At 36.2% G+C, this 15,843-nt stretch overlaps 2 protein-coding genes across 4 annotated transcripts; one reads left to right on the top strand and one right to left on the bottom strand.

Moving 5' to 3' along the window:
* The first annotated feature begins 207 nt into the window (after nucleotides 1–207).
* On the top strand, nucleotides 208–8,562 carry LOC132067345 (RNA-binding motif protein 25). Of its 3 annotated transcripts, none has more exons than XM_059460547.1 (7): nucleotides 208–741; nucleotides 2,870–3,123; nucleotides 3,305–3,457; nucleotides 3,861–4,278; nucleotides 4,457–5,101; nucleotides 5,177–5,754; nucleotides 8,096–8,562. In XM_059460547.1, exons 1-7 carry the CDS (start codon nucleotides 300–302, stop codon nucleotides 8,345–8,347), a joined length of 2,742 nt encoding a protein of 913 aa, XP_059316530.1. In that variant the 5' UTR covers nucleotides 208–299; the 3' UTR covers nucleotides 8,348–8,562. The 3 variants fall into 3 exon arrangements, with proteins under 3 accessions (XP_059316530.1, XP_059316529.1, XP_059316531.1); XM_059460546.1 differs by having other exon boundaries at nucleotides 3,861–4,299; XM_059460548.1 differs by having other exon boundaries at nucleotides 603–741; nucleotides 2,009–3,123; nucleotides 3,861–4,299.
* Nucleotides 8,563–10,621: 2,059 nt separating this feature from the next.
* On the bottom strand, nucleotides 10,622–12,771 carry LOC132066652 (serine/threonine/tyrosine-protein kinase HT1-like). The gene is made up of 4 exons (XM_059459908.1): nucleotides 12,482–12,771; nucleotides 11,650–11,836; nucleotides 11,056–11,190; nucleotides 10,622–10,822 (listed from the first exon to the last, which is right to left on the bottom strand). Exons 1-4 carry the CDS (start codon nucleotides 12,652–12,654, stop codon nucleotides 10,649–10,651), a joined length of 669 nt encoding a protein of 222 aa, XP_059315891.1. The 5' UTR covers nucleotides 12,655–12,771; the 3' UTR covers nucleotides 10,622–10,648.
* Between the last annotated feature and the right edge of the window lie 3,072 nt (nucleotides 12,772–15,843).

The following is a 15,843-nucleotide window of genomic DNA, read 5'->3' as shown; positions in this document are numbered from 1 at the left end:
AAAAGTAAACTATGAAGATGTAAATTACAAATATAACATTTTATGTTGGACTGTATATTATTATTATTAAAATTAAAATTATATCTTTCGAAAATTTTAAGTGGGTCTACTCTACTCATGACGAACAAAGACATCGTGCAAGCGGAATTTTTTTCAGCTATAGAATTACGAAACGAAATAGCACGAGAGATACTAATATATTCGTAAAAATAAAATTAAAAAAACCATATTTTCTTCTAGTAATAATTCTAGGGCTCAGTACTCTCTCAAAGCCCGCAATTTCTCCACATCAAATATCAATGGCGGACACGTCAACTCCTTTGACGGAAAATCCCACCGTTACTAATGCTCAACAACCTCCGCCGGAATCCAAATCAGATCCGCCTCCGCCGTCGATCCAGCCTTACTCCGCCGTACCTCCGTCGTTTCGTCCGGCGGCGCCGCCAGCACCGGTGCCTAGCGGCGGCGGCGGTGTAGCGCCTATGTTCTCGCCTATTCCTAACCCTAATCTGCAGCAGCAGCAGCAGCAGCAGCAGCAAACACCGAGTTTTGCGAATCCTTCTTCAGTTCAGCCACCAGGAGTTAGTTCTGTGGCGCCGCCAGGGATGATTGCGCCACCTAATGCGCAGCAAATGATGTATGGACAACAAATGGTTATGAGACCGTATGGTGTTCCTCACATGCCTAATGGTTATCCTGCTATGCCTCAGCCTCCTCCTCAAGGCGCTATGCTTCATCCCGGTGGGTTTTTTGTTTTTCTTTCCTTCTAATTGGCTATTTTTGCAATTGATACTGAAATATTGATAGATTATGCAGTGTATACTTTAGTGATTAGACAGTTGTAGCTGACCAGGGGCGAATACAGGTATAAAAAATGGGTCACGTGAACACATGGTCACCCAACGAAACTCGGTATATTATGTATATAATCCGTAAAATATATAAAATATTAACTAAAGGAACACATGCTCGAACTAGACTGAATGGAGCACTGGCTAAGTGCTACCTTTATTCCCTTAAGGTTGTGGGATCGAACCCTATTAAATGCACTTTGCGTCTGTTTTAGAAATAAAAAAAAATTCTAAGATGAACTCATCCTCTTGAAATCCTGGATTCGCCTCTGGTTGTAGCAGTAGATGCCTTGATATCAAAAGGCGAGGTGGGAAGTTAATCAGTCTATTAGGGAAGTCAATTCAGATTTATGAATTGTTAGCACTGCATGCTGTGATATTGATTGCGGTAATGATAAATTTTGCAGTGTATTGTTTAGCGATTACTTGTATTTATACACTTGTTAGCAGTAGATGCTGCGATATCAAAAGGCGAGGTCTTTGTTCTAACAATAATCTACGAGGGAAGTTAGTTCAGATTTTGTGAATCGTTAGCACTAGATGCTGCGGTACTCATGGTCTCAATAATAGCTTTGACTAAGTTCGTGATTTAGAAATGAGTTAATGCTCAAAAGCACATCTCAACTATCACTTTTTCTCGAGTTTCACAACCCAACTATCGGTTATTTCTATTTTCCTACCTGAACTATCGCCGTCTATGTATGAAAACACACATCGAGGTGTGTTTTAATACATAACTAAACTAGAGGTATGTTTTAATACATAGATGGTGATAGTTCAAGTAGGAAAAGGGAACAACTGATAGTTGGAGTGTGAAACTTGCGAGTTATTGATAGTCCAGGCTTGTTTTTGACCATTATCTCTTTAGAAATTGATCTGTTGAGAGTGAACCACTGCAAAATGTTATACATAAGTATGCTTGTTAAAGGCCCTAGAAGAATTACTGAACACATATCTCTGATTACCATTTGAACCTTGCATTACTTAATAGTATACAGTTTTATGGACTATAAATAGAGTAACAATGATTAGCGTACTGTCTGTTGCTTTATTATGTTGATATTGAGAGGGGAATAATATGGATGAAAGGAGTTTGCCCGTAGAATTGTATTAAAAACGGATAAGGGGTATCGATGACGGGATGTTTTCTCCTACAGTTTCTTGAATGGTTTCGGTGAGAAAGGTGGGAAGGCTTCATATTGCAGTTCATTAGAGACTACTGAGTACTCCAACTGCTTTTTTGGTATGAGTACGTCTGCTTGGTTTTGCTTTTATTTTCATTTATCATTGCAAGGCCATTTGCTTTCGAACACATCTATTTTCTGTGAAGTACCAGAAGTGGAGCTTTCTCACCATGGACATATAACTTTTCTATGTTATGTAATGTCTGGATATGCGTGTCCTACAGTAGATTTACTTTTAGTAATAAGGGTACTACCCCTTTGTTGGGATCTTGATTCTTGAAATGCTGGCAGCAGACTTTGTTAACAACTGAAATGCAAGTTGCCTATACTCCAAGGTATCACAATCTTTTCATTTTACTTGCTTGTGTTGTCTTTCCGGCTATTATTTTGCTGTACATGATGACGTTAATTTTTAACATGTGAAAAGATTGTCTTAAAATATGTTATCATGCTATCAATTGCATTAATGATGATGAGACGCTGGAAGTCTCATCTTAATGTATTCAAACCTCGCAAATCATTCTTGGGAATTTGGACCGTTTGATCAGATTTCTTTGCAAGTGGATGCATAAGGTAAGCCCTGTTCACATGTTAGTGATTTATGAATGGATGTTATTATCTTTATCCTTCAGGTTATCTGTTCAGCTCGTGAGTGTTCTCAATTCTCATGCCTATGGTGCCATCTCATAATGCTTGTAATGTTTGGTAATAACATTTGTTCAGCCTTCCAGTTTTCTTTCGTGAATGAGATGTAGGCGTTGAGTGTTAGACTTGTCTCTGCTTTGTAAGCTTGGCCTAATAAATATTCCTAGACGCCTTTGTCCATTTATGCAGGAATTCCGCGTTATGCATCACCATACACACCAATGGCTCGACCAATGTTTCCTCCACGCCCACCGGGTGCAGTTGGCATTATTCCTCCCTTGATGCGCCCTCCAATCCCCATAATACGTCCTCCAATCATTCCTCCTGCTGCTAGGCCAGCTGCCATCCCAAACACTGCTCAAACAGAGAAACCACAAACGACAGTTTATGTTGGCAAGATATCGTCCACTGCGGAAAATGAGCTTATGCTTTCTCTTTTGGAGGTGAGTTCATTTACATATCGGCAATTCCTTCAATTACTTTTTGGAGAGTGGAACTTAGTTCTTTTTGCATTTCTCACTTGTTTATGTTCAAAATGAATCTTTTTCCTGCCTTGTAAGTCAGTATATATAGTGCTTATGGCCTCTAAATTTGACTGATCTTTCTGCTGTAATGTTTGCAAAGCTCTGCGGGCCTGTTAAGAGTTGGAAGCGTGCTCAAGATCCGACAAATGGATCTCTGAAAGGTTTTGGGTTTTGTGAGTTTGAGTCTGCTGAAGGGGTTCTCCGTGCATTAAGATTGCTCAACAAATTAAACATTGACGGGCAGGATCTAATGGTATAATTCTGTCTTTTCCTCCTTTCTCTCTTCTCTATCTCTCTCACGCACACATTCCCCCCTACCCCACCAACCTGTCCAAGTAAATAAATCGGGTTTTCTCATTTATGTTTACGCATTTTAGGACGAATATTGTGCTGCATGAATATCTCAGAAGTCATGAAATTAATTATGATACCTTATCTTTCCATCTGATAGCGTGTCCCTGTGCAGCTCATCTGTCTACTAAATATTTACTGTATCTCCCCCAGTATTTGGCAGATATGAACATTTATTCTCTCTGCATGTATATTTTGACCAAGTCGTGTCGTAGGTTTAGATGGGCTCTCCTTTAAGTCATGTTACATCCCCAGCTTACGAAGGGATAGTGATATTTCAACTTCTAAACTTGGTATCATTGCAGTTAAATGTCAATCAAGCAACTCGTGATTACCTTGAACGGTATGTTGAAAAGAAAGCAGAAAGCTCAAAGAATCCCAAAGAGTCTGAAACTGAAGGTGCTGAAAAAGAAGAAGAAAGTGCATCAGGTGGGGAGAAGAAAGAAAATGCCACGACTTCTATAGATCCTCCAGAGTCTACTACAGAAGAATCAAAGAAAGATAGTGGTAATAAAGGGAACAAAGAAAATCTCGATGCTGCTAACTTTGGTGTGGTCACTGACGAAGATAGGCAATCTGACAAAGAGGCCTTGGAGAAGCTCAAGGATATGATAGAGGAAAGGCTGAAGAATAAACCATTACCACCTCCACCTCCACCTCCACAAACAGCTAAAGATGATTCTGATAACTCACATACGGAAAACCTCAAAGATGGGGAACTAGGTAGAGATGCAGCAAAAAATGGTTAAGTTTATTGGACCAATAAAAGGCCTCTCTTTCCTTTTTTTTTTTTTTCTTTCGCAGATTTTTCTTTTATTGCCTAGATGTCATCAAAAGATATTGGTGCTTTAGTCACGATGCTTTACTGACATGTTTCAATATGATCTTGAAAACACCGCAGAAGACAAAAATGATGATGTCAGCGAAAATAAAACATCAACTGAGCATGACAAGGCTGAGATTAGCTCACCAGACCATCGTAGGCATGATAGGAGAAGCAGGGACCGGGAGAGGGATTTGAAGAGGGAAAAGGAAAGGGAACTCGAAAGGTATGAGAGAGAACGTGAACAAGAACGAGCTAAGAGAGAGAAGGACAGAGAGTACAAGACCCGCGAAGATGAGCGCCGGTACAAGGTCCGTGAAAAAGAGTGGGAAACTAGAGAAAGGGAGAGAGAACATTGGCGGAAAAGAGAGAGAGAAAGGGAGAAAGAAAGGGCTCAGGAGCGCAAATGGGATATAGTGGAGCAAGAACGTGAATGTGAAGATGGTTATAGAAAAAGGAAACACAGGACTAGTGACGAGGAGAGGAAAAGACGGCAGAGGGAGAAGGAAGATGACTTGACCGATAGGTTTAAAGAAGAAGAAGAGATTGCTGAGGCCAAGAGAAGAGCAGACGAGGAACAGCAGAAAAAAGAGCAGGAGGAGGCATTGAAAATCCTTTCTGGTCATCTAACTAATGGACGCGAAAAAGCTGTTCCATATGAGGAAAACAATCTTGATAGCCAAGATAAGAATATCGAGACAGCTCACGATAATTTAAGTCCAGGTAACTATTTTAGTTTATTCTTTTCAAGATTTATTGCTATCTTTTTATTTGGCTTTTGATATTAAAAATTGATAGGCGAAGGAGTTGTGCAAAATGGGACTGATGAAGAATCTATGTTGGCATCTACTGCTGCATCAGATATGAGGCATAATAGCAATGCCCCGGCGAAAAGGTTAGAATTTGGCCTCCTAGGGTCAGGGAAAAGAGCTGCTGTCCCTTCTTTCTTCAATGCAGACGAGGATGAGGATGCTCAAAAAGAGAAGAAAATGAGGCCATTGGTACCAATTGACTACTCAGCTGACGATCAACATATGGTTGAACCTTCCATCTCTGAAGCATCGCCGGCTGTGGCTGCAGAATTTGCTAAACGTTTCAACTCTAAAGAAGAGAGGCCTGATGGAGAGAAGGACAGACACAGAAGAACTCATGACAGATCCAGCCAGAGAGATCGGGACAAGCATGATGAGGAGACTAACCGAACTCGGGATGACAGCAGAAACCATGATCATGACAGAGGCCGGGAACCCAGACCTGATAAGGTTAAGACGCCTGATAATCAGAAGCTTTTAGATGCAAAGCAATTGATCGACATGATTCCAAAGACCAAAGACGAGTTGTTCTCTTATGAGATAAACTGGGCGATTTATGACAAGGTGAGAAATGGTTCCTCAGTTTCAATCTCCTGCTTTAATACATGAAGATGTTTCAGCGGATTATACTGAACATTATCAAGTTAATTCATTGCTAGACTTGTGACATGCTTTTTGTCTTAAGAGTTGTATGATACCTGCAACTCCTAGCCTGTTACTGTTAGGTATACTTGGTAATGGCTCACCTAATGTAAGGAGATTATGGTAATAGGCACACAGCTATGCATTTTCATATTTGATGTGTTCCTGCAATTAACATAAAGCAGAGTGGGAGGAGACGGGAGGAGATAGTATACCCCCTCAGCTTCTAGGATTTGGAGGGCATTTATTTCTACTATGGTTGATTTTTGGGTAAGGTATCAAAAGTTTCCTCAAACTCTTGTCCATATCGCTTAGCTGATAGAATTAAGCCTGGTTGCAGCCAAACGTTTGATATAGGTTCTGCCCCCGCAATAGCCCGTCTTTATTTCCAGTCACATGTTTCCATTTCACTATTTTTATGTTTGAGCACAATAATAGTAATAGCAATATGATGGTTCCCTTTAAATTATTTTCACAAGAAATGGAACTGATGAATGAGTTTCTGAAGTATACTTTTTGGGCAGATGCCACAGATCTCCCAAAGCATCGCGTATTCCTCGAAATATGCCCGATATATATACTAGTTATAAAACTTGGGTCATTGACTCTGGTAAATGAAGATAGGTTTTTATTAGATAGAGTATAGTGTTCTTAGCATTAGCAGTACATGTATTCTTGGTAAATAGTAGTGAATGCATGAGTGGTTGCCATAGTAGGTCTTTTTTTTTTTTTCTTTTTTTTTTCATATTTTACAAGTTATCTGTTTTTTGTGTGACCGCCTGAAAGTCTACATTGGATTCAGAACATCTGATTAGTAGGGAGACGGAAAGTCAATTTGTCCATCGCATAAGGAGGTAAAATGGGAGGGAAAAATTTCTTTATCCTGAGGGATAAAAGTGAATTAACGCATCTACTGACATGCGGAAGCTAGCTTATGTATGCATAATTATTCTCTACTGTTTGCATGTAGAAGACACTGTGCATCTACTATTGATTACCGTACACAATAGTTATACTTGGCTTTTGGAAAGACGTTTTGGCTACACTGTATGTGCTTCCTGAGTGTCCCTAAGTAATAATGTTTATTGGTCTCCCTACTAGATTGGAAAGTGATTTTTCTATATTGAGCACCAGTATAGTGCTTTATTGCTGAATCATGTATTTAGAAATTAGATAAACTTTGTTCAGAAATGATATTAACTTTCTCAATGTGATTACCTCATCAGCAATATAATCAAGAGGTGGAAAGCATAGGAAAGTGCCTGTTGGGCCTTCAAGTATGAAGTGCAATTCAAGAATAAACTTTTGTATGCAAGGAAAAAATACTACAGATTTACAATCTTGTGGATAGCAAGAATTGAAAAGCTACAGTTAAGCAAAATATATAAAGTAAAAAGTAAAAACCCATGTTTATCAAGTTCAATTTTTTGAATTTCAGATTCAGATGCAAGTTATTAAGCTTGTCTAATTTTCTATTGTTAAATTCCAATTTCCTATCCTTAATCACGAAAATATTTGTTCATGAAGTTTGATGAATAGTATATTACTTTGTTAGTGCCTATCCTCTTTAAGGAAAAACCTATTGATATTGAGACCCACCCCGCTGCCTACACTAAAATGGGGGTTAAGTGAGGCGAAGTGCCTGACCTGTGCTGCACCAAGCTTCAGAGGCTCAGGGCTTAAGCATACCTCAAGAGGCTAACACTGTTGCACGTTAGCTCCTAGTCTGATACTTGAGTGAAAAGAATATATTAACTTGACTGGATTGTTTACCGAAATAATATTGAACTCCTTGACAAAGTGGTGAGAGGTATCCTACGTTCCTGATCAAGAAAGGAATATAGGCATCCTGAGTTCTCTGGGAAAGTATCATGGCAAGATAGTACTTTGGCTTGTAAAACTTTTTTGCAGCAAGAAACGTTGCTTGTAAGTGGACAGAGAATTGGATGCCTTCCAGCTATCGTTGATATTTACATCCTCCTTGCAGCCATTAGGAATATCAACATTCCTATGAAATTGTCTATGTATGTGCTAGTCGTGTAAACTTTGCATCTAGCACTTTAGTTCATGATGGAGTCCCAAGTTCCTAACACACTTATCTCATTTGGAGCTAAATCTCTAGGCTACAATAGCTTGAATTTATGTTCTGAGCTTTTGCCCAGTTACATTTTGTAGATCCTATATCTTTGCTTTTCGGGTCTTCTATTGTTGGTTTGCTAGAGGTGTGAATGTTTATAGTTTATATATGCTTTGCTTTTCACAGAATGCACTGCATGAAAGGATGAGACCGTGGATCAGTAAGAAGATCACCGATTTTCTTGGTGAGGAGGAACCGACGCTGGTAGACTACATCGTGTCCAGCACTCAAGAACATGTCAAGGCAACTGAGATGCTTGAAAGGCTCCAAAGTATATTAGATGAAGAAGCAGAAATGTTTGTTCTGAAGATGTGGAGGATGCTTATATTTGAAATTAAGAAAGTTGAGACAGGTTTGGCTTTGAGGCCCAAATCCTAATTTCAGCTATCTCCTCCCTGTAACGTAGTACCATATTCATAATGTTCTTGCTACTCTGTTACTGATCAAAATAGAAAAATGTTCTTGCTACTCTGTCAAATTATTGGAGAACTGTTTTCTTTCAAGCATAAATGATGAGTAGTTTAGGTCAAAGTTGGTTATTTTGTAATTCTCTTAATTCATTCCAGCTTCAAGTTTACTTTGCATTCCATATTTGTGCTGTTTTCTCTTACATATGAGAAACATCCCACATTTTTGTCAGGAGGAAATTTGTGAGAAGTGAAGGCCTTTTTGAAACTGTTTCAGATGGGACCGAACGTGATTTGGTCCAATCTAGTTCACTGTTATTTATTTAATTATAAATTCTTCGTTTCTCAAATGAAAGCCATTTTACATTTTAAATAGAGAACTAGATATCATTATAAAAATTTTGGATGTGTCATAAAGATATTGCTTACAAGCTTGTCGCATTTTTCATGTAGTCCAAAGCAAGCACGTTTACTAAAAATTTCTCATGCAGTCGTCTAAGCTCTTCAAATTCATAACAATTTGTTGAGTTTCTGTTGCAGATTAATTTGTTAGCTTCTTACAATTAGGGAACTTACAGCGGGATTAATAGATATTGAGATTATTGTGTGATTAATAGAAATCGGGTTACTTCGTTTTTTCTATGCATCATTCAGATTCAAATTCATGCTATTGTTTTCATATTTATTCAAGTGATGAAGCTGTTATGATATAGTTTTCTGCTCTGGTCTATGCCCGAGAAGAATTTAAAGTCGTATTAAGTTGCGTGTTCAATTTTAGATTGTTTGCAAATCCAGCTCTTCTTTCCTCTATGCAATCTTTGCTGCAAACTGTTAATAAATCTTTGCAAAGTATGATACTTTACAATATGGGGTGAAATGCGCATGGGACTTTAGAATTGATAACGACTGTAAAGAGAAAGATGTGGAGGCATTAGCAACATGAACCTTTCTTGTGTTAAACTTTCCGTGAGCTACAGAATGTTATTGAATATTGCATTACAAGCGTGTCGCGTTTGCCATATATTCCAAAGCAATCACAAAATACACGCATCTGATTCTGTTGGGGAGTCGCAATTGGAATAACAGAAATATACATATATACACATCATTTTTGACATATATCCAAGCTGAACTATGATCGTCTTGGTCAGAAGTTATCTAACCCCTCGCTAGTAAACCATGTGGGATATAATGAAATCCAGCTTTATTAATTACAAGAGAATCTGGGCATATTTTTACTTATATACATTTGATTCTTATTTTGTTGTTTTAATACAAGGGCTGTACTTGATCATCTTATCACAGGCTTCTTATGTACCTCTTAACTAAACTTTTAAAGTAGCATGAAACGCAACGTAATTCTTTATATAACTTACTGGAATCAACATTGCAAAAGTATAAAATTGTTCTGTTGTTCTACAAAGGGCTGCACCTGATCATCTTGTCACATAAGCCCCATGTAGTTCTCCACATAACTGTCCTAGTGGAATCAACATTACAAGTGTATAAAGTTTTGTTCTACGAAAGGGACTGCACCCGGTCATCTTGTCACAATCTGCCTACGTACCTCCCGTCAAACCAATAGGAGGATCAAGTCCCACGTAGTTCTTTACATAACGTTCATATTGGAATCAACATTACAAAATAAAGTTTTGTTCTACAAAGGGACTGCACCCGATCATCTTGTCACAGGCTGCCTATGTACCTTCAGTCAAACCAATAGGAGGATCAAGTCCCACGTAGTTCTTTACATAACATTCGTATTGGAATCAACATAACAAAAATATAAAGTTTTGTTCTACAAAGGGACTGCGCTTGATCATCTTGTCACAGAGTTGCCTACGTACCTCCAATTAAACCTATAGGAGGATCAAGCCCCACGTAGTTCTTTACATTGAATCGACATTACGAAAATATAAAGTTTTAATTTGTTCGATAAAGGGATTGCACCTGATCATCTTGTTACAGGCTGCCTACGTAACCCCAAATATCCCTACAGGAGGATCAAGCCCCACGTAGTTCTTTACATTGAAATCTACACTACAAAAGTATAAAGTTTTGTTCAATAAAGGGACTGCACCTGATCATCTTGTCACAGGCTGCCTACGTACCTCCAATTATACCTATAAGAGGATCAAGTCCCACGTAGTTCTTTACACACGAAAACCGTAGTACGTATCAACGAACAGTATCTTCGTTCTTAGTTTCTTCGTGGTCTTCACTTCCGCTGTAATATTGAGTTCAATTGTAAACTCCTCTGATTCATGTTTTTCTAGGCAAAGCAAAACGTGGGCTTTTGTTGTCTTTCTTTTGTTGTCTGAATGGTTTCTAACATGTGCACCACTTCCTTCATTTCTGGCCTCTTTTGTGGCTTTACATCCCAACATTTCTTCATTATATCTGACAATGCTTTTGGACAAGATGTTGGTATCTCAGGCCTTCGATTCTGAAACTCCCAAAACAACTCGTCAGTAAATTGAATTTATGATTTGAATCAGTTTAAATCGACATACAACAATAAGCAACATATGTATAAAGCCTAATTTAGTAACTTAAAAAAAGAGAGAGTAATTAATATATCTTGTTATGATCGATTAAATTGTACTGCTAATTATCTGCTAGTTTAAATGTTCTCGTTACACTAGTTATTATATAATGTGTCAAGTTTTTTTCACGTACCTTGTAAATTTGATGTGAGGTTTTACTACGAGGAATCTGTTCAGGGTATGGGTCTAAACAAGTGTACATTTCCCACAAACAAATTCCAAAGCTGTAGACATCACACTTATGATCATATGCTGGATCGGTCAAAACCTGATGAAATACAAAACAAATTCAGAATTAATGAGTCTTAGTTAAATGCACAGGCAATGTAATAAATTTTACCACTAGCTACATATTTCTAACCTATACAATAGATTATTTTCTTAATCTTTTAGGTAACCAAATTAGACTTTATTATAGACATTACATGTAATCGGGTATCAAATAGTACTATTAAAATTACACGAATATGTACATATACCAACTGCAAAAATAGTCATAAAGGAGCAGTGGATCTCTATCCCGTGGATCCTGTGGTGCTTCTCACCTATTTATTAAACACGTACTTACATCTTTAAATTAGGTTATTATTTCTTTCAATTAATTCACTCGAATATATGTTTGCAAGAGAATATATATGTTTAGTAGGCATTAGATAATATTTAGTTAAAGTTTAGAAAAATAAATTTGAAGTTGAAGTTGAAAAAGAATATTTGAAAGCTGACGTACCTCGGGAGCCATATAACCGATAGTGCCAGTTGTTCCAACCATCATAGGAGGATAATCCAATCCAAGAGAAAAAAACTCAGTCGAGAGTCCAAAATCAATTATTTTCACTCTTCCTGTCTTGTCCATAAGTAAGTTCTCAGTCTTCACATCTCTATGAGCAATCTTCTGAGAATGAATGTAACTCAACCTACAATTATTACAGAATATAATAGTCAGAACGCAAGACTTAAAGGGAAAGAAGTTAAAACAAAAACCATTCAAGCATACACATAGTTTATTTTCATCGACCAAAAATGTACATAATATTTACATAACCGAGTTAGCTTTTGCTACTTCTTATAAAGCACAATCTCAAAAGGACTATATCTACAATATACATGTTCTAACATGTGAGATCAACAATATACATATTCTAACATGTGATAACAAGTCAGTCCAATATATTGTGAAATTTTGGCCGGTTTGCCCCTTTTTGGAATAGGTATTTAGTAAATCATTTTCTTTATTTCTCTTGCAACTTGGACATTTAATTTTAATTAGACCACGGCCTGCCTAAAGATTTCGTTTGAGCAAACTGAAAGTCTTATGAGAAAATATTAGACAACAGTCTAATGTTTTATTGGTAAGGTTGAGAAATATATGAACAAACATTCGATCTGAGTCTATAACGTTGTATGAAAAAGTAATTTTGCAAAGATGATCATATTTACACATCTAAAAAAGGGACAAAATTTAAATGATAGACCTAAAAAGGGGACATTTGCGTAAATCTACCTATTATTTTTATTAGTGAGCATTTTATTCAAATAAGCAATTAGATTATAGAGCATACCCTTTTGCAGCGTCCAATGCGAGTTGGATAACAGTATCCAGGGGCAGCTTCTTCTTCATTGTGTATTTGGAAAGGTAGGATCTAACAGTACCTCCAGGTAAATATTCCACAACAATGCAACATCCATCTACTGGCACTGAACCTTTTTGACATTTAATTTTTATCCCTGACATGTTCTTTATAGCCCCAATGAACTGCACATAATTAAAGGGATAAAATAATTTTTGTCATCAGCGCGCTTTTGCATGTAGTAAAAAATAATAAGAAAATAGAATTCTGAGAATATTTCAAATAGAGGTTTGTTTTACGATTTGATCTATATTTTTAATTTCAAACTTGAAATATAGAATTTGATGTAAAAAAAAAAAAAGTTTGAGGAATATTTTAGTAAAACAATGATTACTTCAACGTTCTTTCCAAGTGAAATTCATGTCTAATCAACTTTCAGAAACCTTTTTTTTTCCAACGTGTAACTACAATTACTCTTAAAAAAATATTATTCAACCAAGTCATGTTCTATTGCTTATAGATGGAAACTTTACTTTGCAAAATAAACCAATATTAGGAGATAAAAAAGAAGAGAAATTAACTACGTACGTACCTTGGCGATATTGGAGTGCTGAAGAGTGCACCAAATAGAAACTTCTTGCATGAACACTTCTTGCATCATTTCCTTTCTTTGTTCTGTTGAGTTCTTCTTTTCATCTCCCAGATCAAATATTTTAACTGAAATTCATTGAAAGAATACGTATAAAATAAGTAGACTGTCAATTAATGCATAAACTGTTTAATAGAGTTATGAATTTAATTATTGTACATATTTAATAGATTTCTTAATAAGAAAACAGAGTTTGGACTAAAGCTATTGAATTTTGCCAAATATGTAAGCCATATGTAACCTTCTAGCTCCAACCTGACTAGGTCGGTGGTTGGATGATTCGTATGACAACATAAAATATAGAGAAGAACCTAATATATTGAATATTTGTATGGGACGAGCTAGCCACATGAAGCAAGATTGATTAGTAATGATTTATATAGCCGATTCAAACTATTTTAGAGTTGACGCGTAACCGTAAACTAACATAAAGATCGGAAAATACTTCGATAATTAGGGTTAGAGTTGAACCTTTTTGGTCATCAACATATTCGTAGCATGCAGTCAATGTATACTTGAAAATCCAAAAAACCAACCCCAATTAGCCGCTGAAATTTCACGGTGAACTTTTTGCAAAACCATTTTAAAAATATTCAAGAAACCTAACCCTAGTATAGTAAAAGCTTCGCAAATAAAGAAAACACCGACGGCAAAAATATTATAACAAAAAAATTGAGATACACATCAATATTTAAACGCTTATTTAGGTTAAAGTGATGTATACTACTAAGAACGGGGCTGAGGTACCTTTTTGGTTATGTTTTCATCTATATTCATAACTTTCGACGTGGAGTATAAATATATATGTATATCCGAGATATCAATAAATACTAAATCTTAACCCATAATTTAATAGTATAATAAGTTTAATTCTAACAATCTTAAACGAATATTGAACTCATTAAATCTAAATGCTAAATTCGCCTCTGATTAAGAACAATACGTATAAACACAGAAGAAAAGTTACCTGCGACTTGTTTTCCATCGTAAACACCTTTGTAAACTGATCCAAAACCTCCAAAGCCAATGAGATGCTTGACAGCAAGCTTTCGAGGATCCAATTCCCATTCTTCTCTCATGGTGACACAAATTTTCTTCATCCTATATGTTCTAGTATTGTTTTATGTCCCTGCCGATGCGACATCATATTTATACAATTCTTGACCTATCTAATTTGTTAATTACCTAAATGGTACGGTTCACTTAAGTGGCGGCGTAAAGCCAAAATATTAATGTGCCATAATTAAGTATATGTTTAATTGGTTTGAATTTCACTGGTGGTCATACAATTAACTTAAGTGTCAATTTTACGAATGACGTCACTCAACTTTGCAAACTTTAAAATCTCAAGACATACTTTGAAAATTATATTTGTATACATTAGTGTTGGGTGAGCTATAGAGCCCGTTTGGATTGGCTTATAAGTTGGTCAAACAGTACTTATAAGTCATTTTTTAACTTATTTGAGTGTTTGGTAAAATTGAAAACAGCTTAAATTAAATTAAAAAGTGCTTAAAATAAGCTAAAACCAAGAAGTTGCTCAACCCCAATATTTTTTTTTTTGGCTTAAAAGTCATTTTGGTTTGACCAACAACATTACCCTTTTAGCCCTTATATTTTCTATTAATTCCAATACTATCCTTACTTCTAAAAACCCTATAAGCACGTTTATCCAAACACGTAACTGCTTATTTATAAAATAACTTTCAGCACTTATGCTTAAAAGCCACTTTTTTCTAGGTAATCCAAACGGGCTCATAATTTAGTCTTTAAAGGGTATAAAAGTCCACCAACATTATAAAGATATTTTGGTCATTCAACTTTTTAATTTTGATGTTCCTACTTTTAGAATAGTAATAATAGACATGTGACAATTTGGAGATCACTAGATATATATTACTCGATTCATTCCAAATTAGTTGTCATGTTTCGCTTCTCAAAAGTCAACTTAGGTGAGCTTTGACCAATATTTTAAAATATATTTTTTCATTAAATTGACATGAGAAAAGTTTCAACTTGTAATATTTTTCGTATAGTTTTTGAATGTCTAAATTTTAATTATAAAACATTGAGTGGATTTAATCCAATTCAGTTTCCAAAATTATTCAAATTGACTCTCAAGAAGCGAAACTTGATGATTAATTTGGAATAGAGGAAGTAATACTTCACTTATGATATGAGTACGTATGTTTATATTTTTACTTACGTACATATGTATCAAAATCTTTCTTAATTTCACACGTGATTATTCAACTAAGTGATTTCACAAAAAGTCAATCTCAATTTACATTTGTCTCTTTAAAATAACTCAACTTTATTGATTATAAACTTTAATGTCTGTTTTGCACCAACATGAGTCCGGAACCAAAATGACCCAAAAAAAAAAAAACATTTTGAACTAAAATACTCCAACAAAAAAAAAATGTTACAAAAGTACCTTTAGCGCGATGAAAATCTTTGCGCTAAAGCCTGTAATCGTCTTCATTAAGTCTTTAAACGCGCGATTTTCTTACTCTAAAGAATTTTTCTCTCACCTATAGCGCGATGCAAAATCTACGCTATATGACCAACATAAACCCGTCGGGTTCCACCCCTTTGGTCCCTCCCGGTGGCAAAAAAAAAAATTGAAAAACGCCATTGGAGGAAAACCGGAGGCGGGTCCCCTACATCCAAAAACGCTGCTTTCTATTAAATTTCACAGAAA

The sequence above is a fragment of the Lycium ferocissimum genome, chromosome 8 (genome assembly GCF_029784015.1).
Source record: "Lycium ferocissimum isolate CSIRO_LF1 chromosome 8, AGI_CSIRO_Lferr_CH_V1, whole genome shotgun sequence".
Classification (NCBI taxonomy): domain Eukaryota; kingdom Viridiplantae; phylum Streptophyta; class Magnoliopsida; order Solanales; family Solanaceae; genus Lycium; species Lycium ferocissimum.
This window is presented reverse-complemented; position numbering and strand designations above follow the sequence as displayed.